Genomic DNA, 27,716 nt, shown 5'->3' with positions numbered 1-27,716 from the left:
TGCTTTCAAACCATCTACTTCTATGGCTGGGCAGATGTGAAAACGGACATAGGCACATTGCTGCCTGTCCATTCACAGAGACACAGAGCCTGCTGACTCCCCTAAAAGAATCCCCCTGCTCAATTTTCATGCACTTGACCTTACTATGTACAAGGAAGCACTTGCCTTAGAAAAAGGGCATTTGTTTGGGAGTTTTCTTGAAGCTGTTAGAATTCTAAACCTGCTTTAAAACTAAATCTGTGTATGAAGCCTTAGTTTTCATGGTCCTCAAGTAATTCACATTTGCGGGCAAAGCAGGTGACCCAGGAAGTGGAGATATTTCACATAGATTTTTATATTACATTTTTCCTTTCACTCAGTAGTTTTCTTTATTACCTTTACCAAAACTGTGCCAACTATATGCACCTTTGCACACATTTTTTAGAGAGGTTCAGATTAATATTACTATTTAAGTATTTTAGTATTAGGACATACTTAAAGGCATTAAATCATGTAACCCTGTATCTGAAAATGTCCCAAAGGATGGAAGTAATTCAGTGACTTTTCTATGTATCAGACAAAAAATTTCATATATTGGAAAAAGGATGGTTTGTGTGAGGAGATTAATTAAATACACGCTATGCTTTTGTGTATCTCTTGATACATATAATTCCCTATGTTGAAAATGTTAATGATATTTGTAGAATTTCAGTCTCCTGAAGTATTAATCCTATTTTTTCATGATGTAGGATCTTTTGATAAGTCATTTGGGTTATGTCTGTCCAGGACACATTTTCCTGCTGCTCAGACAGACCTACCTGGATGGGCCCCATAGCAAGGATTTTAGGGTCTTCTGGTCTCCATGGTGCTGACATGGTGTAGTCATAAACCATCCTTGGAAAGGTTGTGTTGTTTGGTGCTAGACAGAGATACTGCACTGTAGGAACCTCGGCTTGTTCAACCTAGGCCTTGTGGAGAGGCACAAAATCATAGATTTACCTAAAATAGTTTTGTAGAAATTCTTGGAAAACTTAACTTTTTCTGAAGTTAGTAGGTGGTGAAGCTTGATTCTTGTCACAAGCAACTACCAGTGTGTACAAACAAGACATGCTCTATTCATAGCTTTGGGCTGTTTGCAGCCACCCAAGGAGAGGGAAGTATCTGAATAGAAGAGATACACAGGTCACAGTTCCTCGTGTGGATGAAAGCGATCTGCCCAGATTGCCAGGGTTAAATGATATAGTACCAGTGCAAGCATCTTGCTCATGCTTCACCTAGGACAGACCAGGCGTTGGACATCTTCTGTCTATCATTATGTGGGTTGGGCCCAAATTCCTTTAACTTAGTGCCTGGCCCTGTTTGACACTGTAGACTGTGGTCTTTGGAACGTTGTGAAGACAGGTTGTGGTTGAATATGCATTTATGAAGGCTACTCTGGTGCCTTGTCTAAGATTGGAGTGGGCATATTTTAAAACTTTATGATAAGGTACTTACCATATAGGTGAGAACTTCTTTAAAGATTTGCTTTCCATGCAGTGATCAACATAATACTGAACCTACTGGGAAAGAACAGGTCTTGACAAGAAAAATGAGACATCTTTAAGCATGTCACTGATATAGCTCTGCCTATAGTCAGGAGACTGACTTAGTAGCCTCAGTTCTTTGTGTGTTAGTCAGGTTTTGTTACTGGAACAAATGCCTGAGATAATGAACTTCTACTGAGCAAAGGTTTGTTTTAGTTCTGAGTTTTGGTAGTTCCAGCCTATCATCTGTTGTCACTCCTCTTGATTTGGATGAGGCAGTACATCCAAGTAGGTGGAGTAAAACCAGGTATACTGTTGCCAGAAAGCAAAAGAGAGGAAGGAGCTGTTCCCACAGTTTCCTCCAAGGACATGCATCCCTGCAGTGATCTAAATACTTCCAAATAGACTCCCCCTCTTGAAGAATCCACCACCTTCCATAGTGCCATCCTGGAAACCATGCCTTTAACACATTGGCCTTGGGGTAATACCAGTATCCAAGCTATAGCACTATATTTATAAAGTTTGTATGAAATTTATAAATAGATTTTCATACCAAGAATTTCAGGTAAGGAATACTCAACCTATCCTGTAAGTTGGAAAACTTCAAGCACTCAATATGTATCTTTGTATGACCTCAAAGTCATAGAAGCAGTTTTCTTATCTCCATGGTAATAAAACATTAAGCATATGAAATTTCAGGTTGTACAAACCAGGAATTAGCAAGACTACAGCCTTTGGGATGGTGCTGTTTTCTCTGCTGCTTCTCTATGGGTTGTTTGAAAGCACTAAGATTAGTCCCTTGGTTTTATGCTAAGATGTTTGGGTACCAATGGCATGAAGGTCTTTGTGGAAGATGGTATAGAGTTCCTGCAGAGGAACTTGGTGCCCCTTGGTGTGATGTATTCCTGCAGAAAGATGCTGTGATAGGATCAGATGTGGCTGCGATGCCAGGCAGTCCTTAATTGTGGGATGTCCTTGAGGTGGGATTCCCCTTCTGAGGATCATTACTGCCCTACTGCCCTGGTGTGTTGAGAAGGAAGCTGGTGTTTTGGGGTGAAGCAGATTTCTTGCAAGGCAGGTGCTTATGCCGCTGAGCTAAATCCCCAGCCCCTGAAGCAGATTTCTTGATCTCCCTTTACCCTCCTCTCTGGCCCATGTGCCTCAGTTTCTGTTCATGCCCATAAGACCCCTGTCCCAGTGTGGCTTCTATCAGCAGAAGAACCCATCTCTGTGCCCTTGGCTGACCATGAGCAGGCCAGTGTTTGGTTGGAGTGAGTGAGCTTTACACTATGGCCTGGGAGATCAGTGGGCTGGTACTGTTTATATGTCTCAGAGGTAAATGTGGCTGCACTCAGGGTTTGATCACTGGCAGAGTAGGGAACATTTTCGGGAGATTGTCACAGATCATTTTAATAATTTTTTTTTACAAGGGTTACACTGCCACTGTTCTTGACATGCAGAATATCTTTAATCTCTAAGTATAGATAGGTTGATGGTGCCTCAAGAGACTGATATGCTGTGTGGTAGCAGGACATTCGCACAAGAGGCTTTGCTGTGAGCTGAGCTTGACCCTGCTTGATCTGCATGGCAGTAAGTGAGGTGTTTCCTGAGCTCATCTTCATTTTAAAGAGAAACTGTGGATAAACAAAGTCAGGCAGATGCCAGTGAGTGAAACTGTTTGACATGCCAGAGAACACCACAGGCCTGCTAGGGACTTTTTGTCAAGAAAATTAAAAATGTGCATGCTCCACGGAGTTACCCATATTATTTCCTGTTTCCATCTGTGAGTTTTGGTGTGTGATTAATGTGTGGACTGTGACAATTTATTGATGCTGTCTGCTTAAGTGACTCTTGCTTTTCTGTTGTGCTGTTGGTTGGCTGGATACTACGTACATGCAAGTATTTTTTAATTGTGTTGGTTCTAACAAATGGACACTTTGGATTTACTAATTACTTGGCAATGCCAACTTGGCATATACTGTCATTATATGATATAGTGTGTGATATAATATAGTATAATACATTGCTCTCCAATTACAAGACATTCTTTAAATAGCTCATGTTATCAGACTTCTCACAAAATTTTTCTTGGGCACAAAAAATTGGTTTTTGATATATTAGTCTGTGTCTCTTTAACTCTTCCTTTTGCCAGTCATTCCTCACAAGTTTGCTTAGATAAAAGGATTTTTTCCTCTGCTTTTAGAGTGAAACCATTCAAAGGAATTTTGCCATTAACAAGCACAAAAGGAGGAAATACAGGCTTAGCATTTCTGTGTGCTTTGTTTCTGGTGAACCTTCTCACAAATGTTTACAGATCTGCAGTGGTGTTGTAAGCTGTTTCTCAGTCTAGCTAAAAGGTGCATTTATTTTGTAGCCTGCTCTCTTGCCCATGCCAGGGCTTTGAATGCTGTGTGTCAGGTACCATCTGAAGCAGGTGAGAAGCAATTCCCTTTCCTCCTTCACCAACAGTGATTGAGGGCCAGGAAAGCTGCTGTTTTGCTCATGTTGCTGGAATGTGGATTGAGTGTTTGTGATCCAGGGTTTAAGCAGATTCGACCTGGTTTTCCTTACAGGTGTTTTATGTGTGAGAAAAGTGTTCAGGTTTTTGGCTATCTTGACAGCTGTGGCTAGTAGCTACAGGAGGGAAATGTCCCAGGTCAAACTGGAATAGTGTTCCTGAGTTTTAGGGAAGTTGCTTTGTTCCTCCCACCCCACCTCCTACCCTCCCAGCTCCAGCCTGTCTGACCCCCTTGGTCTCCTTGACATTGACCCTCACCAGCTGGCTGGCAACCCTGCCCTGGTAACACAGCCTTTTGCTCTGCTAGAATCTGAGTTTCAGTGAATTCGCCTCTGCTTTATTTGCAGAACATATCCCTAAGGAGACAATCATTGAGACTTCAACATTCATAACTTTGATGAAATGTTAAATCTCTTTTATGTGAAAGATATCTCACTTAGGTTTCTGTTTCAATGTATATAAATAGGAAATGATAAAAATGACTAGTGCTAATTATTTTTTGCTACTCTTCAACATTTATAATGCATACATCACAATGTAATTTGCTTGAAAGAATCGCCTAATAAGGTGTGAATTCCTTACCACGGGGGTATATATAATGTTTTTGATGTAATTTAATTGTTGACATTAAGTAGCATATGGTACTGGCTCAGGGAGTATATCAGTAATCAAGGTATAGTGTAAAGCATGAATCCTTTAGATATTTAGCCATTATTATGAATAAAAACAATAACAACATTTTTAGAGTCTGGGATATAAAGTTTATAATCAAAGAATTTTCTTCAGAATTTTTTTTATTTTTTTAGATTGATTTCTAGACATTTGGCTTGCAGAAAACTGTAGTTTCAGTTTTACAGGGAAACAATTTTGCCAATGAAGAGCATTAAAATTCAGGCTTCTGCTTGTGTCATATTTCATCCTAAAGACATTTTACAATCAAACCAAGAAAATTTGAAAATAAAGATTTATAATGGAAATGTTGATTCAATTTGAGCTGAAGCCAGACATTCATGAGTGGAAATTAGATTAAACAGTAGATGTTTTTAGAGCGACTTTAAGCTGTGACAGCTTTAAGAAAGCATATGTTTATGGACGTTTCACGGGCTTTAGTGTGCTTACTCTGGCAGACTGGAACCTCATTCCTTGATGTTTCAGCCATTTATTAAACACTTTTATCTTTCCTTGGACTAGTAGACTCAGAACTCACAGCTGGGCGTCTGGTGGTTGGGAACTGTCTCTTACCCACGTTGCTATACAATCAAAACCCAGTGTTGGCAGTAGAGGCCATTCTGACCTGTCATACTACATTATATTTATGAGTGTAAATTGCCATTTAAGTTGTGAATGTAGAGCTACCAGTTACCACTGATTTATTCCATTTGTCAAATCCTGACATACTCCATGCAGCTAATTTGTTTTCATGTACTGTGCGGATGTGGGATTGAAGAACTAGCATCTGTGCACTGGGAAGTGAGGCTAGGAAGAGTCCCTGACTGGTAGGAGGTAAACACTAGAGCAGAGAGTCTTCCATATTTTGGGCACCATAGGGCTCTTCTGGGCTGGGACCCAGCAAGACCTCCTCATGGCTGGCATGAACATTAGTATCTAGGCGATGAGATACAGGCCCCCTGTTGAAGCTCCCCACCCCAGACAGGTGAATCCCAAATATTCCTTCCCATTCCATGAACATCTTTCACTTTGCTGTGCTGATAGTGTCCTTGATGCACAGATGCTTTTGATGCTGAGGATGTCCAGTTCATAAAATTTTCTCTTTTCATGCTTTCGATGTCATGTCCAAGAGATCATTCCTAAATGCAATGTCAGGAAGCTTTCTCTTAGTGTTTCATTCTATGAGTTTTGTAATTTTATGTTTTGTACTTGATCTTTGATCCATTTTGAGTTAAATTTTGCATATGGTGTTAGGTGAAGATTCATCTTCATTCCTTTGCATGTGGATATCTAGTTTTCTTAATACCACTGATTGGTAAAGACTATCCTACTCCACTGAATGGTTATCACCCTTGTTAAAAGTATTTTGACAGTGCACATGCAGTTTTATTTCTGGGCCCTCAAGTCAGCTTCATTTGTCTGTTTTTTTTTTTTTTTCCTGTAGTTTTGTAATACATTTTGAAATCAGAAAATGTGATACTCCTAGCTTAAGAAATTTAGGATTGACTTTTTTCCCCCTATTTTCACCAAAAATATGCCATTGTTAGGGTATTGATGGAGATTGCATTGAATTTGTAGCTTGCTTTGGGTAGAATCAGCATTTTAACAACAGTAAGTGTTCTGGTCCATAAACATAGAATGTCTTTCCATTTATCTGTGTCCGATACTTTAAAAAAAATATTTCTTCCTCCATGTGAAGGAGTATAGATTTGACTGTTGCCAATAGACTTGCTCTTTGACTCTTGCTTTGTTCCCTTTATACAGTGTTTGACTTCAAACATATCTCTAAAGTGTCTCTGAGTATAATTTCATCACCTTTAATTGGAAGTTGTATGAACATCACCTGTCATGTTTCAAGGATCTACCAGTAGAACTGTGCTTGTGATATCTTTTTCTTTATGACCTTATACTTACTTAAGTCACCTTTGTCCTACTTTGCCCTTTAATTCTCATATTTCTACTAAACACTGGACTCAGGGTACTTGGCCAACTTGGAATCTTGTCCAATCTTCTTGTTCTGTTAGCCTATCACAGCCTCTAGTTTCAGGTCAGTGGCACCTGCTCTCTGGCTGCCTATCAGGGTCACTGCCCAGCTGTACTCTTCACTTTAGAGACATGCCAGGGCCACCAGATTCAGGAGGATGATAGTGTTAAAGGAGTATAGTAACTGTGCAGTGGGGGACGAGGTTGAGGTGGCCTCAGAATGTAACCCACCACTAGCACTACTGTTGAATTAATGATTTAATTACATCGTGTACTTTTGTAATATTTTACATTTTTCCAGAGTATTTTCCTGCTTCAAAGGCTGAAAGATAAATCAACACCAGAAAAACCGTGACTTGTTAAAAACAGGATTGTTAAAATCCTTGTTAAAATCAGGATTCTTCAGAGTGGTGAAGGGGTTGATACTAGCAAACATTCAAACCTGTTTACTGCAGCGGGCATGGCACTGGTGCACAGCAGGCTTGTGGGAAGCCCTGTCTGTATCCTTTCCCCATGGTCAGACTGAATATTGCCATTAACAAAAGGAAAGCTTTGTCCCAAAAGACAACCCAGTCTGGCACCCAGTCACCACCTTGTTTCCATTCCCAGGGACCTTAGCTCTCAAGTGCTCTAGCATCTCTCCTGCAGAGAACATGGAGACATCACTGCCATTTGCTTTGGAGTTTTTATCACAAATAGGAATGTAGGTGGAGTTTGCTTTTTTCCTCTTACCATTCTGAAGATTTTTCCTAATTGGATCCAGTAGCTTAAGCCTTGGAACATTTTTCTGTAGTACACATTTCAGTGCTCTGGACATTTTACTTCATTTTGACAAGTATCATAGAATGTGCTTTACCCTATTGAGAGCCATGCATATACATAAGGCAAATCAGTACTAATGAATCAACACATCGTCAAGGATATGGTGTGGGGGTTGTTTTGAATGGGGCTTATGCTTTAGGTGGAGTGTTGAGGGAGGCAGCAGAGGCACCTGTAGTATTATTAGGTTCTTACTGTGCTGCAGGGGTGTTCACTTAGTACACTTTTGCGTGTACTTCAGTGCTTAGCAAACCTTTGTCCTCCTGTGGTCTCTATCCAGGTAGGGGTGAGCCACTTCTTCCAAGCTGCTTACGCAAAATCCTGACATCGTCTTTCCTGTTGTCACCAACTTCACTGCTGCCGTCTTATCCAGCCCCTGCTGCAGTATTATACCAAACCTGCTTTCTACCCCTCTCTCTCCTGCTACCTGTCCTCATTACAGCAGGCAAGTGGTTGTTAAGCCTTTGTGAGGTCTTGTCACTGTAATGCTCACACCATGCAGAATAAAAGTGAAAACCTTATTGTGGCACATGGGCCCTTGGTGACCTAGCCTGATACCTCTCTGTGCCATCACATGCTGTTTTGTCACATTCCTATTGTCTGTGTGGCTCCTATTCTCATCTTTCTCCCATATCCTCCTTTTGCTGAAACCCAGATGCATACCCCAGTGTCCTCAACTTTTATACCTGTCCCTTTAAAGCCCTACTCCATGACAAGCTGTGTATTCATTTGCTCCTTTCTGTTCTGTGACTTCTGTTGGAATTTATATCCTATAAAAATAGGGCCTTCCCAGTTAGGGTCTGAATTGTTCAGGTTCACAGGATTATTTGTTGAAAACATAAATTAAAGCTTCTTTACACGTGGTAAAATTGAGATTCTAGGAGATTCTGGGAGATCTTAGCAGAGAACACTGTGAATAACAGCCACATCTGAATTTGGGGTTTATGCCATTGTTTGTGAGAAGCTGTGACTGTGGAATGGAAGGACATTCTGGGAAGGGAGCTTCAGAAATGAAGTGTGGGGGGGTATAACTTTGAGAGAGAGCAGATTTTGGAGGTGATGCTGTGGTCTTGGCTAGCAAGGGATACTGATAGACTGGGACTAAATTTGCACAAGGTTATATATGCTGTCTCTGGGGCTTCAAGTTTTATGGTAAATGGACGTGGTAGTTCCCATTACGAAAGGTTTCTGAAGTTCACATCTTAAGTACTCAGAGTATTTGGCACATAGATAGCACTCAGTGTTGCACTTTAGAGTAGATCTTGACTCCATGCAAACCCAAGCTTCTGTTGCCAGGGTAGAAACTTGCAGTATTCTGTGCTCATGTCAGTAGTTCCAGAGCATTTCTGATTTCAGATTTCATTTCTCCAAAACTAACTGAAGAGCACTGTGTATGAACAGATTGCCAGCAGGCATCTACTGGTTTAATTTCAGTAGAAAATAGTTCAGTATCTGAGAAAAGGGAGCATAGGAGGATTTTAGAACCTTGCCTTTGACCTTATTTTCCACTTTTGGAATTACGTTAGAACAAGCAGCTCCCAGTCCCAGCCGAGTCTGGGCACCATCTTTGCCTTGGATTCCAGGACTCATGAGGCATGCAGGAGCGGGAAGTCTGAAGCATGGGAATCACAGTATGAAAATCCCTTTGGCAGCTTTGAAAATGTACAGACAGCCATTGGTCAACAACACTCCTAACTAGTTAATTTTTTTTTCAGAGAGGAAGAATACTTACCTTGTTATTCATAAATCTGTTTCAGAGTTCTAGGAAACCTTTCTTGTTGTTTGCTGATAGGGCATTAAAGGGAGAAAAAGTGGCCATAATTGGAGCGGGGCAGCAATGCAAGTGGAGGATACAGTCAGGTTTCTTCCTAGGATGATGAGTGCAATAGTTACACAAGAAAGAATGCAGGAGGACAGGTCAGTCCACCTGCAGTGACAGGGCAAAGGAGGTAACTTTAATCATCATGACTGCTCATGCTGAGGGCTGGGAACTGAGCTTGGGTTTCTCCCCCAAACAGATGGGGAAATGAGGCTGCGCCTTGAGTCACTTCTGACACATGGCCTTCTGTGACTTGCTCTAAGTTGGCAGCACCTTATTTTTCCCTCATAAGACCCAAAGTGAAAATTGAATCTCTGGGCTGAGGACAGAGGAAGGGAAGTGAGGTGTCTTATTCTCTGTCCCATAATAGGAGCCCTGCAAGTATATGGGATTTTAATCTTAGTGGCTAGAACATGGGTGAGCAGCCGTGTAGTTCTGGAGACTTCTTTGCCAGGAGTTGGGAATAGCAGGGAGAAACCTTCAGTGAGATGTTCCTTCAACTGAGCTGTGCTCTGAAACCCCTGCGCCCATGCTCAGCAAGTCTGCTCCACCTCCAAGCCTTGACTGCCTCCAGGCTAAGAACCATGTTATCTGTCCCTCTGTGCTCAGTTTGGCCCATTGTAGGTAGATGAGTGTGATGGATGGAAATGACTGAGAAACTGATAAATCTGGAGTAGAAAATATTTTCAAGGTAAAGTTTCAAGGTAAACAAAAGTTAGCTGGAGAGGTAAGAGTCAGTCCTTGGATGGATTTCAGTTGTCACTGATAGAAGCAGCCTCTCCAATCAAGGGAAACTGTTAAACAGACTGGGGAGGCGGGTGCAGTCTGGGGAGGAGGTGTTCTCAAGATATTTCTCCAAAATGTGTATCCCCAAACTGGTCATTCATATCCCAGTCAAATAAAAAGTATAAAGGACAGGGACTGACACCTCAGAAAGAAGTCCATTTTGTCCCAAACTAGAGGTGTGACTGTAGGCCTTAGCCCAGTGATGGTGAACCTTTTAGAAACAAGTACCCAAACTATAATCCAAAAACCCACTTTATTATCACAAAGTGCCAACACTGTAATTAAACTGAGGTTTTAATTTAGAAGAAACAATTCATACATTGACATCTTTGTCTTAAAAGAAAAACAAAGTGTGTACCATAGGTTTACCAAGCTTGACTTAGCTTCTAAATTCACAGATGAAGAGTGTGGGAATAGATTATCTCTCTGAGGTCTGACTTTATTTATTTATTTATTTATTTTGTCTTTTTTCATTTTTTATCAGTACCAGGGATCGAACTCACAACCGCCTGCTTGCAAGGCAGGTGCTTATGCCGCTGAGCTAAATCCCCAGCCCCGAGGTCTGACTTTAGACATACATCCAAGTGGGTGCTTAACATTCAGAGCCCTGGAGAACACACTGTGCACATGGAAGAAGGAGGATTTCTTAGTGACAGAAAGGGTGTTAGTGCTGTCCAGGAAGTACTGGTGGTATTACTTGATCCTGTGGCTGGATTCATTCCCCTGGCTGTACCAATCAAGTACTTATAATTGGTTTAAGCTGTTAGGAACCTTATAAGAGCCTGCTAGGAACTGAGTACCGTTGTTTGAGAACTGGGTCTGCATGGCCTCCCTGGCTGGTCTGGGCTGGAGCACTTGCCACCTTCCTTGGGTCTGTGTCCAGATATCTCTAAGTCCGATTCTAAGAAGGGCTGAAAGGAGAGCTGCTCTCCCCAGGTAGGGGTAGTGGCATAGAGATGCATGGCTCAGGTTTGCCCAAGTTCTCCTCTACCCTGGTGTCCTGCTGTTGCACACCTTCTGCTGGGATACAGAGAGTGGAGAAATGTATTTTTCTTTTGCTTGAAATTATCATTTGGATTATCATTGAAAATTATCATTGGATATCTTTGGAAAGACAATGACAGTGATTTTCTTTTCAGTCTGGTTGCCTGTAAATGGCAGTAAAAAGAATGAAGCAACTTGGCTTGTGTTCCAGATTCTCTTGCATCACAGCTGCCTGATATAGGCACATTTCTTACTAAACTGCCATAAGATGGTATCCTCAGTGTTAATGTGGGGACAGCAGTCTCTCTTATATCTTGGTAGTTACTCATAGATCAAATAACTTAAAATGGTTTTGGAAATGCTAAGTAAATTCCTTAATGAATTAATGTGTTAATATCCAATCTATCTCACAATAAAAGATATTATCATTAGATAAATTCTTTATGTCTCTTGTTTTTTTTATACTGATCATGGTGTCATATGTAATTTACTTACTTGCTTATGTGAGATCATTCTTTCGCCACTGAATGAATATCTTGATTGTCTTAGCACACATAGTTGGCATCACTATAATTTCTGTATGACTATAGTTTCATCTTGTTCATTAACCTAGAAATGCAAAGAAAATAATGATTTTCCATGATCTTAATTTTTACAAGGAAATGTGTTTCTTAGTGTTCTTCTTGATATTTTAATAAAATATTTTAGGGTATTAATTGGCAGTTGTCCTTTTTCCTTCTTTTTACTTCAAATAAAGATCTTTGGTGTTGTGAACTCTATGAAAGTAACCAAGCCCACTTAATTTGTTTGCATCCTAATTAAAAAAAGTTTAACTTTCTTTTTCACGTGCAGCATTCAGTTCATAACTTTTCCAGATAAATTTTGTTTAGGAAGAGTTCCCACCTTGGTGCAGTGGAATTTGTTTCCTGTGATGAGTGATGTGAAATTGTGTCCTCCTGGAGGAAAATGCCTTACTCAAGTAGTACAAATAGGAGAAGTTCCTTGAGGATCCATTCTAACATTGCTAAGGATTTGAATTTGACTTTGTCTTCTGGAGAGCTGAATGAAATGTCTGTGTAACCAACTGATAGAACTAGAACTTTTAGGACTCAAATAAGACAGATAGTTAAAAACCCTTTCTATACTCCTCTTCTTCTTCCTCCTCATCTCCTCTTCCTCCTCCCTCTTCTTCCTATTCTTCCTGTTTTCCTCCTGTGTTGTTGTTTAGTTTTTGTTGTTGTTGTTGTTGTTTTAATTTAATTGGTCTCAAAATCTGCACGAAGTTTCCCATTTTTCCTTAGGACAAGTTTATTGCCACATGGAAGTCTAGAACTTGAACCAACATAGTGGGTCTACTATTTTTAATATTGTCCTTTATGCACTAGATCTCTGAGTAGTTGTTTCTTCTGGTAGTTGATCCTTGTTGTCACATTTCCCAAGTGATTGGACTGACTCCTGATACTGTGTTGATGTGTTGTATATTTTTTTGTAGTTATTCTTACTGTCTTACTGTGCTGTGTTTTGTCAGGGCATTGTGTGGAACAGAGGAGGCTTCAGGGTGGCCTTCCCAGAGGAGGTTGTCAGGACTTGTCAGCAAGACATTGTCTTCCCCTATATGGGTAAGAGCGCAGGACTATGACATCTTCATGACTTTGGTGCAGATGATGCAGGTCAGTGAGTGGCTTGCTGTCTGTACACCTATGAAGGGTCAGTTTAGTTTAAGGTGATTAGCTCAGGGTGGAGTATGGGTCGGGTGCCTTATGTACAGATTCTGGCATTGGAAGAAGTCTGAGCACTGGTTGTAGTTCATGTCAGTATGTGCTGCCTGGTACTGGGAGAACTTGGGCTTGGGCACTGTGGGCTTCTGGGTGCAAGGAGATCATGCATATGGACCAGAACTGGGAGATAGGTCTGCCTTATTTGCAGATTCTGGCATTGTAAGAAGTCTGAGCATTGGTTGTAGTTCATGTCAGTATGTGCTGCCTGGTACTGGGAGAACTTGGGCTTGGGCACTGTGGGCTTCTGGGTGCAAGGAGATCATGCATGTGGACCAGAACTGGGAGATAGGTCTGCCTTTTCCCAAAGAACAGTCTGTTCTAACCATGTGACCACCTTTCCAGATCAGTGTTTCTGGGAGTGGAAGCATCTGGGGTGCCTCTCAGAGATCAGAAGTGGAAGATTAGTCTGGAACTAGTGGTGACATTATACTGAGATGATCCTCTCAGTGCCAGTTTTTGTCAGCATTGCGGTGTGTTTTGCTTGCTGAATCAGCATGCCATCTGGGTGTCCAAATCCTCTCTTTCATGTGGTATGAGAGTTTTCTTCTCTGAGAGGTGAGAAGAACACCAGCATAGGGCCAGGCACATGTGGGCCCAAACCACTTCACCCCTTATCTAGGCATCAGTTTGCTCAGTTACTAAGTAGGAATAAAGCTTCTCTTCTACATTCATGGGGCACTAGGTATCCCTGAGAGTTTATGTGTGCTTTCCTGCCAGGCCCCATGCCTGTTCTAATGTGCAGGGCAGATATGCCCTTTACATAGATGACTCTCTTGGAAGCTGACTACTGAAAGTCCTACTGTTCGTAATGTCTCCAAGACATGGTAGAAATCTTTTAGTTCTCCCCTTTACTCTCTGTGCCCTGTGGCCAACCTGTGGGGCATGAGAGTCCTGTGAGGTGTAGTGCTGTGTATTCAAGTAATAAGGGTGGTGTTATCTAAACAAACACATTTCTGCTGTGAGAGTCTACGGCAGTGCTTTTGTAAGTGCCTGCTATAAAGAAACCATGTATTTTTCAAGTCAGTCAGCAGTCAGATTTGTTCATCTGTACGAGTGTTCATGTGCATCTTTAGCTGTGAGGCTTCTAGAGGAAGGAGAGGTTGTAGCAGACCTTTCTTACGCAAGGAGGAAAAAAATACTGTATAATTAGCTGTCCACTGATTTTATGCAGAAGTATTTTAATGTGTTTTCTGTTCATTGAATCTTGAAATTTATTTGTGTGTATATGTAAATTGACAACCATATGTACATACGTCGTACGGTTGAACTAAATGGTGAATTTTAAAATTTTTTTTAAAATGTATTGCAATAAATGACACATCGCCACTGATTCTCCTCAAAATACTCTCCCTTTCTTTGAACAGAGTTACTGCATCATTCTTACACTTTCAGAAAAAGTACTAAAATCCTCTTGTGAGATTCCTTATGAGGTATCATCAGAGATAAATGCTGCTGCCAGCCACCATCAGTAGAAAAACAAGTTTGTAAAACATTAGAGTATGTCCTCATCCACTTTAGTCACCAGATCTGGCACCATGACACTTCTGGTTCTTTCCAAAGTCAAGGTGACCAAGGAAAGTAAGCATTTGGAATGGATTTGGGACATCAAGGCAGCCAAAACAGTACAACTATAGACACTGAGGAAGGAGAATGTCCATACTCGCCTAAAAATGGCAAGAATAATGGGATATGTGTATTTGAAACAAGGAGGAATATGTTGTTTGATTAATGGTAATTTGCCTTTCAAATAATAAAATTTTTAATACTCAGCATATTTTTTGCTTATACCTTGTATTAACTGGACACTCTAGGAGAGTGGTGGCTAACTTATGGCTTGTGTGCATCAGCCAACTGTTTGGTATCATTGAAAGCTCCAAAAGGTTCACCGTCACTGCTCAAGGGGAATACATAGAAAAAAATACCAGGTATCTTCCACTGCAAGTGCAGTTTACCACTCATCACTTAGGGTGCATCCTTTTCATCTTTTTATTTACATAGTTCTTTAACTTTATTTCATGCTCTATAAAATTTTGTGGCTGTTTTGTATAATTACTTTATAACCCCTAGTCCCATGAATATTCTTTTAAAAATGGGAGGCTGTGTAGCATTCCATTGTACAGGCTGAATTTTTCCTAGGCTGCTGGTTACGAGGACTGCTGGCAGACTGTGGTTCTTGAAGCTCTGGAATGAATACCTTTCTGCATCTCTTACCTTCTTGAGTAGGTTAATCAGCTGTGGAGTGTTGAGTCAAATGATTTGGACAGGTTTATGGCATTTGACATCTGTTACTTTATGGAGTCAGTGCCAGTTTATACTGTCAGCAGCTATTTGTAGTGGCAGGAAATCCATCTCCAGACCCTTGCAACAGAGAATGCATGTGCGATACTTACGGACAACTCTCATAACCAATATGGTCAGAGGTGGTGTTGTGTTGTCCTGACTTTATGCCTTGTATGACTTGGTTGACTTGTCTAGCAGACCTTATTGAATGCCAAAAGGTTCCCTAAGCATCTCATCATGGTCTCACAACCCCCACATTCCACACAGGGCCTGACAGACGGAAGATATTCATGTGTACATTCACAGAAAGGATTTGTGACAGGTAATGAGGCTCACAATACAATGCAACAAAACAGCCTCTTAGAATCTAGATATGCAGAGCTGGCTTCCCATGAGTGAGCAGTGGACGATGAACCTTGGGTATTTGCTGGTAAAAATGCTACTTTTAAAAACCAAATACTGGGCAATTTAATTGTTTGGAGAACTTTTCATGTCTTCTCTTCCCAGTAAAAAGGCAGTCTTGGGACTGGATGACATTGGGGCTCACTTGTCGCATGTTTGCAGAGGAGCACCAAGTTAGCTGCTTTGTACTCTTGTGTTCAGTATTCCATCATACTGATCAGTTTTGTTGTCAGGAGGGTAATAGGAATCCTTTGCCCTGCAGGATCTCACAGTGGCTTTGGTGGAGAGTATTGTCCATGAAGATGGTGAGAGGATTGCTTCTTCCAGAGTGCACAGTGAGAAGAATCCTTAATCCTGTCTCTTTGTGGGTCCAACTTGCTTGCATTTATTAGAAAATGTGCAGGCTCCATTGTCATCCAATGTCCCTAAACTTTTATAGAAAGGAAACAATAGATTGTTTTCTTTGGCTTTTAAAGGAAAATAACAAGTTCAGTCTGCATTGGTTGGCGCTAAATAGAAATTCTTTTCTTCTTTTGCTGTGTTTTGCTCAGACCTAAATGCCTCAGTTTAAATTATTAATTGGAGCAAGCAATTTCCTGCTGTATCTTTTGCCACCCAGGGCCCATGCTGAAGAGACTATTAGCTAGTGCCTCCCGAGGGAGGAGGAAGCTTCACTTCCCTTTTCTGATTTAAGAGATTTCATGGAAAGCAGCCTGTGCCCACAGCTGTTGTTCTGCCCTTCCAGAACTCCATGGTCAAAATTGTCCACTTAACAAAACAGCTCTTTGATTACTCTGTTTTTTACACAGATGGATTCAAAGGTGAATTCACTTTACTACCAGGATTTGGTTCTTGTTTTTTATTGCATATAGAAACTCAAAAATGCCAGCATGATCTCATTATAACACAGTAAAGTCTCAGTGTAATTTTGAGTAGAAGTTGTAGTTAGGAAGAGAATATAGTATCTGACTGGAGATTTGTTGGGTCATCTCCTCACTTTTCAATGCTCTGCTTCTTGAAAAATCAGCTCTGGCATCACAGGTGGCAACACATCAATACCACTGTGTTCCTTTGGTGACTGTGCATAAATCAGTCAGCACTTGTCGCCTTTGGTCAAGAGGGCATGGAAATAGGTATGCATCCTCTTTGTTGTATTTGCTCAATTTCAGTTTTGTATTTATCAATAAATACTCATGTTTATTTTTCAGCTACTTTTAGAACTTTAGATTTCAGTGCATGTTTAGAAGAGTCCTTTGAAATAGATGTAATTCTTGCTATTTTAGTGACGGAAAGCTGAGTTGCAGGAGGAGCAGCTTCTTTGTCTCAGTCATCTGTGCTGGGCTGACTGACAGCTAAATCTCATATGCAAAGGCACATGTCTGCTTTCCTAGCATGTAGCTTTTAGAAGACAGTGGCAGGTAAACAAGCTGGTATGGAATGGTGTAATGGATCTTATGAATGCTTTAGGATCAAAAGCAAGATCCTATAGAAATAGCGTTGACATGGATTTCCAACAATGTGATATGGCAGTTGAGCTCAGACTGATGATACTCGTTAGCAAGGTAGGGAAAGGATCTTGATGAATATTTGGGTAGGGAGCAGCCATGTAGAGCCCCCAGATAAAAACATGAGGGTCAGCAAGTGTGAGCATGGTGGGAAGAGGGTAGGCAGCTAGGCCAGAGGCTGGCTGCATCTCCAGGGTCAGATCTGGTGGCCCGTGCTGCCTTAAAGCCTGGGCTTTGCTTTGAGGGAAATGGTGGAGTGAAGGGTCTTTGTGTTGAGCTGGGCCATATAACAGTACCTAATTGGCAGTGGCAGCTGAAGCAGAGATATATGCAACTTGAGAGGAACATTAGAAGGTGAACTTACAGACACAGACTGGGTGTGTGTATCTTGAGGGCAGTGAATGAGCAGTCTGTTGGACTGGAAAGCGATCACTGGCAGTTTAGAAGTGTTGACTAGCTTCAGGCTGTGGGTTAAGACTTGTGAGTCACCAGTATAGAGAGCATGTGAAGATTGCTCAAATGCTCCAGGAACTACACAAGATTAGAAGAAAAGGCATTTGGGTAAGCATTTAAGGAGACCCTGGAGGAGGAGCCAGCCAGGCAATAAAAGCAGTGTGTAGGGAGTGATGTTGAGTGTGTGCGCTGTGAAATGTACTGGCTGGTCCTCTGGGCTCTTTAGTTTGCAGCCATGTTAGTAGAGGAGGGGGTGTGAATGGTCTGACGCTGACACTGACCAAAACCAGGCTCAGCTTTGGTGTGGGGGTAAAAGCAGGGAGTACAGCAGTCTATGCCTGCTTAGGTAAAAGTCACCACAGCCATATCATGGCTAGGGTCATGCTCGAGTCCTGTCTGACAAACCTGTATTTAATCCTCTTGGCATATTAGAGTATAAGCCAGGTCACCTCAGACTTCCAGCAACAGGTTCTCCTGGGTATGAAGCCTCAGGGCTGTTTACTGAGATTCTCCTGCGCTGTAGTGTAAAACTCCTTGACTGCAACATTAGAACTTCAATTGAGAAATTCCTCCGGATAGCATGAGGAACACTTAAGACCCAGATTGGGATGACACCAGTGTGACCTTCCATGAAGAAAAGATTTTATTCTTCTTTAGAATTATAGACTAATCCTCATGTTACAAAACTCCAAAGAGAAAAATTGTTTTCTGTGTTCAAAAAATATTCACATTTTGCTACAAGAACCAATTTCCATACCCAGAATTACTCAAAATTTAGCAATCCAATAAATATCATTGAACTTCTATATTAGTTTACAACCATTACTATTACAGTTATCAAACTGCCACATATTTTTTAAATTTTATTTAAAGAAAGACTAAACAAAACAGAAAATGGGTAAAAATAATACATATATTCAGAGAAAAAATAAACAGTAAGAAATCACTAGTTGATGTTTCCATACAGTCCTTTTACAAATAGTTGTTCACGATACAAAAGTGGGGAAATCAAATAGTGAGACTACAAACAGTTCTGTTAACTGTCCAACAAAAACTTAGTAATATGGTTGTTAATCTTATACACTTAAACATACATGCAGTTATCCTTATCTTCATTTATGTAGAGATTAAACTAAAGCAGGCTAAAACCATTCTGAACAAAGAATAATAGTATTGCTGGATTTTACATTATGACACTTCGGGATTAGCAAAACTGCCTCATGTTTATGATGTTAGTGATCTTGTATGGTGAATGTAGTTAATGCAGCCATGCCTCGGCCCCATGTTGTTTATCTGTTTATAGGAGGGGGAGAACAGGGTCGGTTTATTCTTTTTATTCTCTGACATGTTAGCATTAGGGCTGGTGTGAATCCTGGTGTGAAAAATAAGCATTTTTCCTGTAGATGTATTTGTGTTATCAATCTGCTACATAGTTTTAACCATATTTTCCTTGAATGGGGTTATAATTTGTGCATTTTGTGGTTTTTACTTCATATGCTTCAACTGCAGTCTTGATAAGAGGCTCAAACATAACTATACTGTTGGTCATGAAGACTCACTAATGTCTTATGGAAATCTTAGAAACACATTCTATTTAATGACAAGTCCAGGATGCTTAAATATTACACACTTTCCACTTTTGTCTGTCTTTTACAGATTATCACTGAAACCATTAGTATGAGGATCCAAGGACAGATCATTCTCTCAAGCTCTGAAGTTCTCCCTTGAGTTGCCAGCCTCTTTCCTACCCAACTACTGTTGTAGGGCTAGCCCACTAACTCCCAGTGAGGCCACACAAGCATCATTGTAGTTTTTCTGATGCTCACAGAGCTGGTGACAGTTTGGAGCCCCCCTCTTCCCTGAGCAAAAGCAGTAGAATGTATTGAAATGAAAAAGTAATTGGAAATTATTGGGAACAGTTTTTTTATTATGTTAAAAATTGACTCAGGAGCTGAGTTTGATATTACGTGTTGGTAGTCCCAACTCTCTGGGAAGCTGCAGCAGAAAGATCTGATGTTCAGCCCCAGCCTAGACAATTTAGCAACTTATTTTGCCTTAAAATAAAAAAAGGGCTGGAGGTACAGCTCAGTGCTGTGGTTCGTCCCCAACAATAACAACAACACACACTGACACACATGGTGGAGGGGGAGAAAAGAAAGAAAACTGTCACTAGCAGCAATCTAGAGATCTGTTTTGAGTGATAACAATTCTAAGGTAAATCTGTGTCTTGCCTGCCAGAATCTATTTGGGGAATTAGCTAAACAGAAGATGTTCCTGTTGCCAGTGAGGTCACTGCCCTCACTGTAGAGTATCTACTTAGTCCTTGTAGAGTCCAGGGGAGGGATTTCATGTTTTAACATTTTCTTTCAAGTATATTTAAATTACACCATTTTCAAAAGAATGAGTTTATTTAGCTATTCATGTATCAAAGTAATGAGGGGCCTTAGACTTGGCAGCAAAGTAGGTATAGGATAGAGTGACTGTGTGCGCATACAGTGAGTATCCACTTCAGGCTGCACCTTCTTAATATTTCAATACATATCATTTTGTTTTTATTGAGGAAAAATGCCATGTCTCTGTTGTTTGAGAACTCTTCATCTGGGAATACAAAACTGTGATAACATTTCTGAGAAGGAACCAGAGCAGGCACATGGCCATAGGAGCATTTCTGTTCATGTGGCTTCATCTTTGTCTCTACAGGCATGGAGTGAAGGTCCTCTAGAAGTGGGTCCTCTGGGTGTACAGTGTGTGTTTTTCCTGACTTGGAGAAGTGTATTAATGACATGCATGAGTCCCAGGGAGTTCCCCAAGAGAATGGTGCTCTGCACAGTCCACTGCTGTACCTGGAAGGTACAGAGAGTGGCGGGATCCGCTTCCCCATTACTTAGCTTGTTTTGGACAGGGAAGCTGGGTGCTCATTGGTGATCATGACTCTCTCCTTTTCATACCATTGGGCCATGTCTGCCCTCCACATGGCTGGTGCAGAAGTAGGGCGGGAAACCCTGTTGTCAGTGTGGAATACCTGATGAATTTCATGGTCATGGTAACCTGTCGTAAGGATTTGGGAAAATGCCTTTTGGCAAGTGTTATCCTACAAAGTATGACAACTATCCATATTTAGCTGCCTTTATACAATGAATGTGTTTAAAATATATTCTATAACTATAAGAGCATGCCGTTCAGATATGTTATAAAACAGTTGCTGCTAATCTATTTGTTTAGTAATTTGTTAATTCATTTACTGTTTATTGAACATCTGCCACATACTAGAAAATGCTAGACACTGCCAGGGAAGTAGTGACCAACATGACATAGTCCTGAGCCTGTTGTCTGTGTGCATGAAGATATACACAGAGGCAATTGGAGAGTGCTGTTAGTTATAGAAGGCAGTGTCTGGGAAGGGGACAGTATCATGGGACTAGGTCAGAGGGAGCCCATTTCGGGAGACCGGAGATGATGATGTATGGTTGACCCTATTTTGAGGGAGCAGCTAAGACAATAACCTGGAGCGTGGTGTGTTTGAAAACTGGGAAAGGCAGTAGGTGTAATGTGATTGAGGTATAATGTAGAAAATGGTGGAGGTGGAAGAGCAGAGATATGCATGCATATATAGAGGGAAAGAGATACACTGTATATAGTGATGAGAAGAGACTAAGTAACTTGCAGTCTCAGAAAGCTAAGGCAGTCAAAATCTCAGAGTCTACCCTGGGAATGGAACCCAGGCCTATCTCAAGAGTGGTTCCTGAGACCAGGGAATGTATTACTCTGATTGTTGAAACCAGGTCACCTGTCAGGGGTGGAGTTAGTCCCACACAAAGTAAAGGATTTCCCAAAGGAATTTTAGATACCAATTCCTGGAGTAAAGGAGAATAGGTCATAGACTAAAACATCAAGAACTTCCCCCTTGTCACAAAGAGTTTTGAAAACTCACAGTTGAAGGAATATACCCAGATTTCTTTGAGGGATTGATACGAGGTTGCTATAGTTTTATCCTAATAATAAAGTTCAGCATAAATTCATTTTTATTCATTTTTAATTGCATTACTTATTTATGTTCTGAAAATAATCACTTTGGGGAGGCTGTATAGTTTTTCAAGAGCGATATAGAATGAAAATTGTATATTTTGATGATTGTCTATTAACAATGATAAAATGTTAAAGGGATGTGAAATCTCAGAAGATAGATTGTCAAGTAAGAGTCTGAACCCAGTAGTTCTGAGCACTTTATGGTCAGTTTCCAGCAATGACAGCTTGGTGTATGTCTTGTCCTTGTAAGCCCTAGTTTTCGTCTTTCATAGTGTCTGGTTTTTGCCCATCTGTTTTAAGTGGCGTAGACTCAGAACTTCCCCTGGAGTATGGTGAAGAGGTGGCAGGTGTGGGCAGCTGCCCACTGGCTTGCTTTCAGGAGGTGAAATTGTCCATGGGCCAGCCTTTTCAGTACCCCTCTCATCTCATGCACTTCCTGCCTTGCTTCTGTGTGCTGTATGGATATTGGCGCCTCCCCGTCTCCTGCAGCATGGAAAAGAAAGGAAGATTGGGCATATCCTAAATTTTTAGATAGCACTTAAGACGATAAAGGAGTTTCAAAGCAATGTATTTCATGTTGGGTTTCATGTTGGTCATTTTTTGTTAGGAACTGACTCTGTTTTTTTCCAGTGTATTTAAATTCTTCATTCTTGGTTTGGAAATTGTGTTTTGCTACGAAATTATTAGTTTCCTCTGAATTTTCAAGTTTGTTGCCATAAGTTGCTTCTGGTATCATTCTTTTATATTTGTATTTATTTTGATGTCTGTATATGTGCTTTTGTCTCCTTTCTCATGTCTAAATCTTTGTTTTATTGTTCTATCTCTTTGGAGGCTTGGGATAGGAAATACATCCAGTTTTCTACTCTTTAAAAACTATTTTTTATTTGTTTATTCTTTCAGCTTTCCTTCTATTCCATTAATTTCTGGTTTCCTCTGGTACATGCTGTTTGCTTTGTACTTCCTAAAGTTGTAAGAACTCAGTTCCTGTTTATGTTTCCAGAAATTACAGCAGTTTGGAACTAGGTGCTGGGTGGGGCAGGATTCTTCCTTTTGTACACAAAATATGTGCAAATTAATACTATATAACTCACAGTGTATTTCATATTAATACCTTTTGAGAATCCTCATAGCACTGTACCAACTCTTGGGAGTAATTACTAAGCTTTAAAATTTTGTTATGTTCTGTGAGCACCAAGTATCAATAGAATTGATAGATTCTGTAGGAGTGCCTAGTTGAGTGAATCACATTTCTGTTGAAATATGTTCAGATAAGAGAAGAAATTGCTTTCTTTTGTACCTCTGTTGCCACCTTTTTAGTTTCCAGGGAAAGATTTGATAATAGCTTAAATTATGTGAGAGATAACTATAATTCAGTCATCTTTTAAACATAATAATTCTAAGTGGAATAGATAGAATGTAGTTGTTTATCTGACTTCTGAGAACACAGGGGCCAGTGTTTCTGTTCTGTTCTGTGCATCTGACTGCTCATTCTCCCCTTGTTTGCCATATCCTAAAATACCGTATTTTCTGTGATGGAATAGCTCTGGGATAAATAACATGTTGTCATGCCCAGACTGATTTTTTGTTTTTTTTTGGTTGTTTTTGTTTTTGATAGTGGGAGGAAAGCAACTGTTGTCATAAGAAAATATCTTCTTTTCCAAGAGCCCTCCACATAATCTCACAGCCATCTAATCTAAGGCCTAGTGGAGAATTGGCATGCTATTTATTTAGCTAGTTCAGATTCTAATATTTTCCAACTGAATTTGTAGTTGTAACTTATGCTTTCAAAAAGAGTGCAAGAGGCTGGCTTTGTTATACTTTTCTTACCGTCATCAGTTTTAGAAGAGGTTAGATTTATTCTTCAATTCTTAGGTCAATGAGTTGGGAAATAGGATTCTATCATGAGTTGGAGAAATACGTAATGCCTGGTAATATTTTTGTCTTAATTGAGGATAAAAAGAAAATGAAAATATATATAGTTGAGTTGATCAGATCAAGTTTCCACAGCACCTGGGATAATATTTGCCTTTATTTTATCCTGCCCACTTGATGAGTTGCTGGTGCATATTGAGCTGGAAATTGTACTTTTTCAGTAACCAAATTCTTAAGAACTTCTTCCCACTCTCAGAGTCCTTTGAAAGCTCCAGTTTAGTTGTGAATGATTGTTATAAAAACTCATTTGTTAATAGTGGTATTGACTCTTCTACTGGGAGACATTTTGGCTTCCTAAAAACAATGTGTAATGACACTCAGATGCATTACATACTCGGTTACTCTTAGTGTTACTCTTAAAGCTGATTTATGTTATGTGGTCACCTCATTTGAGCCAGACTTTATGGAAGTAGCCTGGCACGTAGCTGAAGGGTAAGTCTCCTGGCTTTCTGAGGCTGAATGTCACTGATCTGGTAGAGTAATTGGAAATGGAGAGGCTGCTCTTGGGTATACTGTAGATGTGGGTGCTGCCCATGAGAAGTGCTCATTGCTCAGATGTGGATAACAGTGGGAGACTGTTTCATCAAGAGTGTACTGTTTGGTTCTGTGAGAGTTCTAGCCGGACTTTTAAAGAACAAATGCTATGAGAAAAAAAAGCACTGTGAACAGTGCTGTGCAGACAGGCAGACATGAGACTTCCTAACAATTTGGGGTAATTAATTTAGGCAGAAGCAGATATGAAAGATGAGAAAGCAGTCTTCAGAATGTACTGAATTTGAACAAAATTAATTGCTAATGGCTGTTTCCTGTCTTTTAATTCAGGTGAAAGAAATACTCATGACGAGACATTTTCCAGTATGCTGTCCAGAAGAACAGAGGAGACAAAGTTATCATAACAACTGGAAACAAGGTGACTTTAGAAGAACTGAGGATGTTGTTTGCCTTTGGTGAAAAAGAGCAAATAGCACTGTAGAAGCCTTTATAGCTGTGTTTATTCTAGTATTGTAAAGACAATGGAATTGGCTCCTCACCAGCTGTTCTGGTGAGACTTGGAACTTCTTGCCTCAGTGGACATGAGTGATCCAAGGCAATCACAAGCAGAGCAGCACAAGTTCAGCAGAACCTCTTCTAAATTCATGGATCCTTCCAGAATCATGCAGTCAGATGATTATTTTGCTCGAAAATTTAAAGCCATTAATGGCAACATGGGACCTACTACTTCTTTAAACGCCTCAAATCCCAGTGAGAGTGGTGGAAGTGGTCCAACCAATGGTACCCCAGCTGTGCCCAAAATGGGTGTGCGAGCCCGAGTGTCCGAATGGCCTCCTAAGAAAGACTTCTCCAAGGAACCAACCTGCAAGATGCTTTGGGAAAGCCGGTCTCAGACCAGCTATGAGAGTGTCACATCCATCCTACAGAATGGGCAGAATGGCCAGGGTGACAATCAGCAAGAGGAGCAGCTGGATCTAGACTTTGTAGAGGCCAAGTACACCATTGGAGACATCTTCGTTCACTCCCCTCAAAGAGGACTCCACCCCATACGGCAGAGAAGTAACAGTGATGTCACCATCAGTGACATTGATGCTGAAGACGTCTTAGACCAGCGTGCTGTCAACCCTAACACAGGGGCCGCCCTGCACAGGGAGTACGGGAGCACATCCTCCATTGACAGGCAGGGCCTGTCTGGAGAAAACTTCTTTGCTATGCTCCGGGGGTATCGAGTGGAGAATTATGATCCCAAGGCGGCAGGTCCTTTTGGGTTTCCAGAGTTTCTGCCCTGCGACCCTGCAATCTCGCCCAGCCTTCGTGCTGCAGCCCAGATTTCTAGGGGAGAGATTGTCCGTATCTCAGGATTAGACTACCTGGATGGCGCCCTTCTGATGGGGAGGGATAGGGACAAGCCTTTTAAGCGCAGATTAAAATCAGAGTCTGTGGAAACATCCCTCTTCCGGAAGCTGCGGACCGTTAAGAGTGAGCATGAAACCTTTAAGTTCACATCCGACCTGGAAGAGGGCCGTCTGGACAGGGGGATTCGCCCTTGGAGTTGCCAGCGTTGCTTTGCACATTATGATGTCCAGAGCATCCTGTTCAACATCAATGAAGCCATGGCCACGAGGGCTAATGTTGGCAAAAGGAAAAACATCACCACTGGGGCGTCTGCTGCATCGCAGACCCAGGTGCCCACAGGCCAGGCCAGTGGCTGTGAGTCCCCTCTTGGCAGCAAGGAGGACCTCAATTCCAAGGAGAACCTGGATGCAGATGAGGGCGATGGCAAGAGTAATGACTTGGTTCTCAGCTGCCCACACTTCAGGAATGAGACTGGTGGTGAGGGGGACCGGCGAATCGCACTCTCCCGGGCCAGTTCAGGCTCCTTTAGTTCCAGTGAGAGCTGCTCCTTTGAGTCATCCCTCAGCTCCCACTGTACCAATGCAGGAGTCTCAGTCCTGGAGGTTCCCCGGGAGAGCCAGTCCATTCACAGGGAGAAGGTCAAGCGCTACATCATTGAGCATGTAGACCTTGGAGCCTACTACTACCGAAAGTTCTTCTATGGGAAAGGTAGGCACTTCTGGTGGGAGCTGGGGTAATATCGTCAGGCAGGCACAGCATTTAGCTTTGCATGGAAGGAGTTCCTCAGAGTTCCATTGGCTGCAGCCCACTGGGCCTGGCCACTTCTGCCATGAACCTAGGTTTGCCCATGCCAGTGTATGCCTTAAAAACCAACTCTGCTTTTGCCAGCTTGTAATGCCCAATATGACAAATCCATCTGTCTCTCTCTGTTGTCTGTCTCACTCTCTTTCTGTCTCTGGCTCTTGTCTCTTTCTCACTCTGTCCTTGTCTTCCTTGGTAGTCTTGAAGACTTCTCTGCAATTGCTTATTTCTATCTCCTTTCATAACTTGCATGTAGCCACCCTCTGGCTGAATTGTGAGTGGACACAGATACACAAGGTGGCAGCCCAGGGACATTGGCCTCATCTCCAGTTTGGGGCTTGCCTGAAGATCTGGGAACCAGGCAGCTTTGCAGAGCCTGAAAAGCCAGGCATAGACCTCTGGGACCTCCTGGTCTGCAATGCTGTGTGACTGTGCTAAGGAGGGTACCCCGATTAGCTTGAGTTGGGAAGTAACAAGGGTGAGAATACTGGCAGAGTCTGCACTTGCTGTTCAGTGCAGCTCTGAGCTGTGTGTGCCCTTCCTCTGTATTAAACTCTTCCCATGACCCAGACTTAAAAGCTGTATTGGCTATGGTAGTGTCTGCTGCCATTGTTGCTGAATGTCACTATTAGGGTGAGAAGCCACTGAGGGGACAGGTTCCTGAGTGGTGAGGTGGTCAAGGAGCCTCCCCTGCTGTGGGCAGGCAGACAGAAGCAGCCTTCAGATCATTGTCTATAGCTGCTTCTCGTTGAGTGGTGCCTGCTGCCTGGAGTTTAACCTGAGTGTAAGGACATCTCTGTTTGAAGCGCAAGCTCCACTCTCACTGGTAGAGGCCGAGCTTTGCAGACAGCTTCTTCCTGTCCTTTTTCTCTTTCCTTTCTCTTTGGGAACTGGCTTTTAGGGATCTTTTGATATTTTCTGGAACACCTTTTATTTTACTCTGTTCTACGTGAACCTTCATTTTCAAAAGGCTCCCTGTAACTTGAAGATGTTTAAAGAACCAACTTTAATGAGGCAGTTTGATCTTTACTGGGTGGTTAATGGGAAGAGGCTGCTCTTAATGCCAACATGTGTCTCATGACAGTCACTGAAAGACGTTGTCATGCCTTTTAGAAACATTATATGGGGAGTGACTCCTGCTGTAAACTGTTGGCATTACCCCCTCAGATAGATCTTTCCATCATCTTTGTGAGATGACTTTTTTTGAGGAGTGGATGTCAGCACTGGCACAACCTATGCAGGGACAGCCCTTCCTCTTGCTGGCCATGGCTGAGTAGAAAGGCTAGTGGCCTTGGCTACCCTAGTAGTGTCCCTCCCATGGAACTCAATGTGGACCTGATGTCCCCTCTTCTGAGACTGGTCCTGGTGGAACGGACCACCACAAAGGACCTTTGGACAAAGACTGTCCTCACTTCAGGTGGATCCTGGACCATTACAGGTTCCATTTTTATTGCTTGGTGGAGACACCAGAGGATTCTCATAAACAGCCAGCTCCACTCTGTGCATTAGTCCTTGTGAAACTGAGGGGCTCAAGCTATTTGGGATCCTTTTGAGGCTCCTTCTTGAACTTATGGGTGTGGGGTTGTGAAGCCCTGAAATTTACCTGTCTCC

The 27,716-nt window shown here is 41.6% G+C and overlaps 1 protein-coding gene across 7 annotated transcripts in view; it reads left to right on the top strand.

Moving 5' to 3' along the window:
• Window positions 1-27,716, top strand: part of Sipa1l2 (signal induced proliferation associated 1 like 2) — a 172,559-nt gene that overhangs the window by 63,567 nt on the left and 81,276 nt on the right. For all 7 annotated transcript variants that reach the window (XM_023566576.2, XM_063260049.1, XM_023566578.2 and 4 more), the window contains one exon: window positions 24,279-26,012. In XM_023566576.2, coding sequence (XP_023422344.2) covers window positions 24,530-26,012 — 1,483 coding nt within the window. In that variant the 5' untranslated portion in view covers window positions 24,279-24,529. The remainder of the gene's footprint in view (window positions 1-24,278; window positions 26,013-27,716) is intronic.

The sequence above is a fragment of the Cavia porcellus genome, unplaced genomic scaffold (assembly GCF_034190915.1).
Source record: "Cavia porcellus strain 051 isolate PalLab524CR breed Dunkin Hartley unplaced genomic scaffold, mCavPor4.1 scaffold_13, whole genome shotgun sequence".
NCBI lineage: Eukaryota > Metazoa > Chordata > Mammalia > Rodentia > Caviidae > Cavia > Cavia porcellus.
The sequence above is the reverse complement of the archived record's forward strand: the minus strand, read 5'-3'. Positions and strand labels throughout refer to the sequence as shown.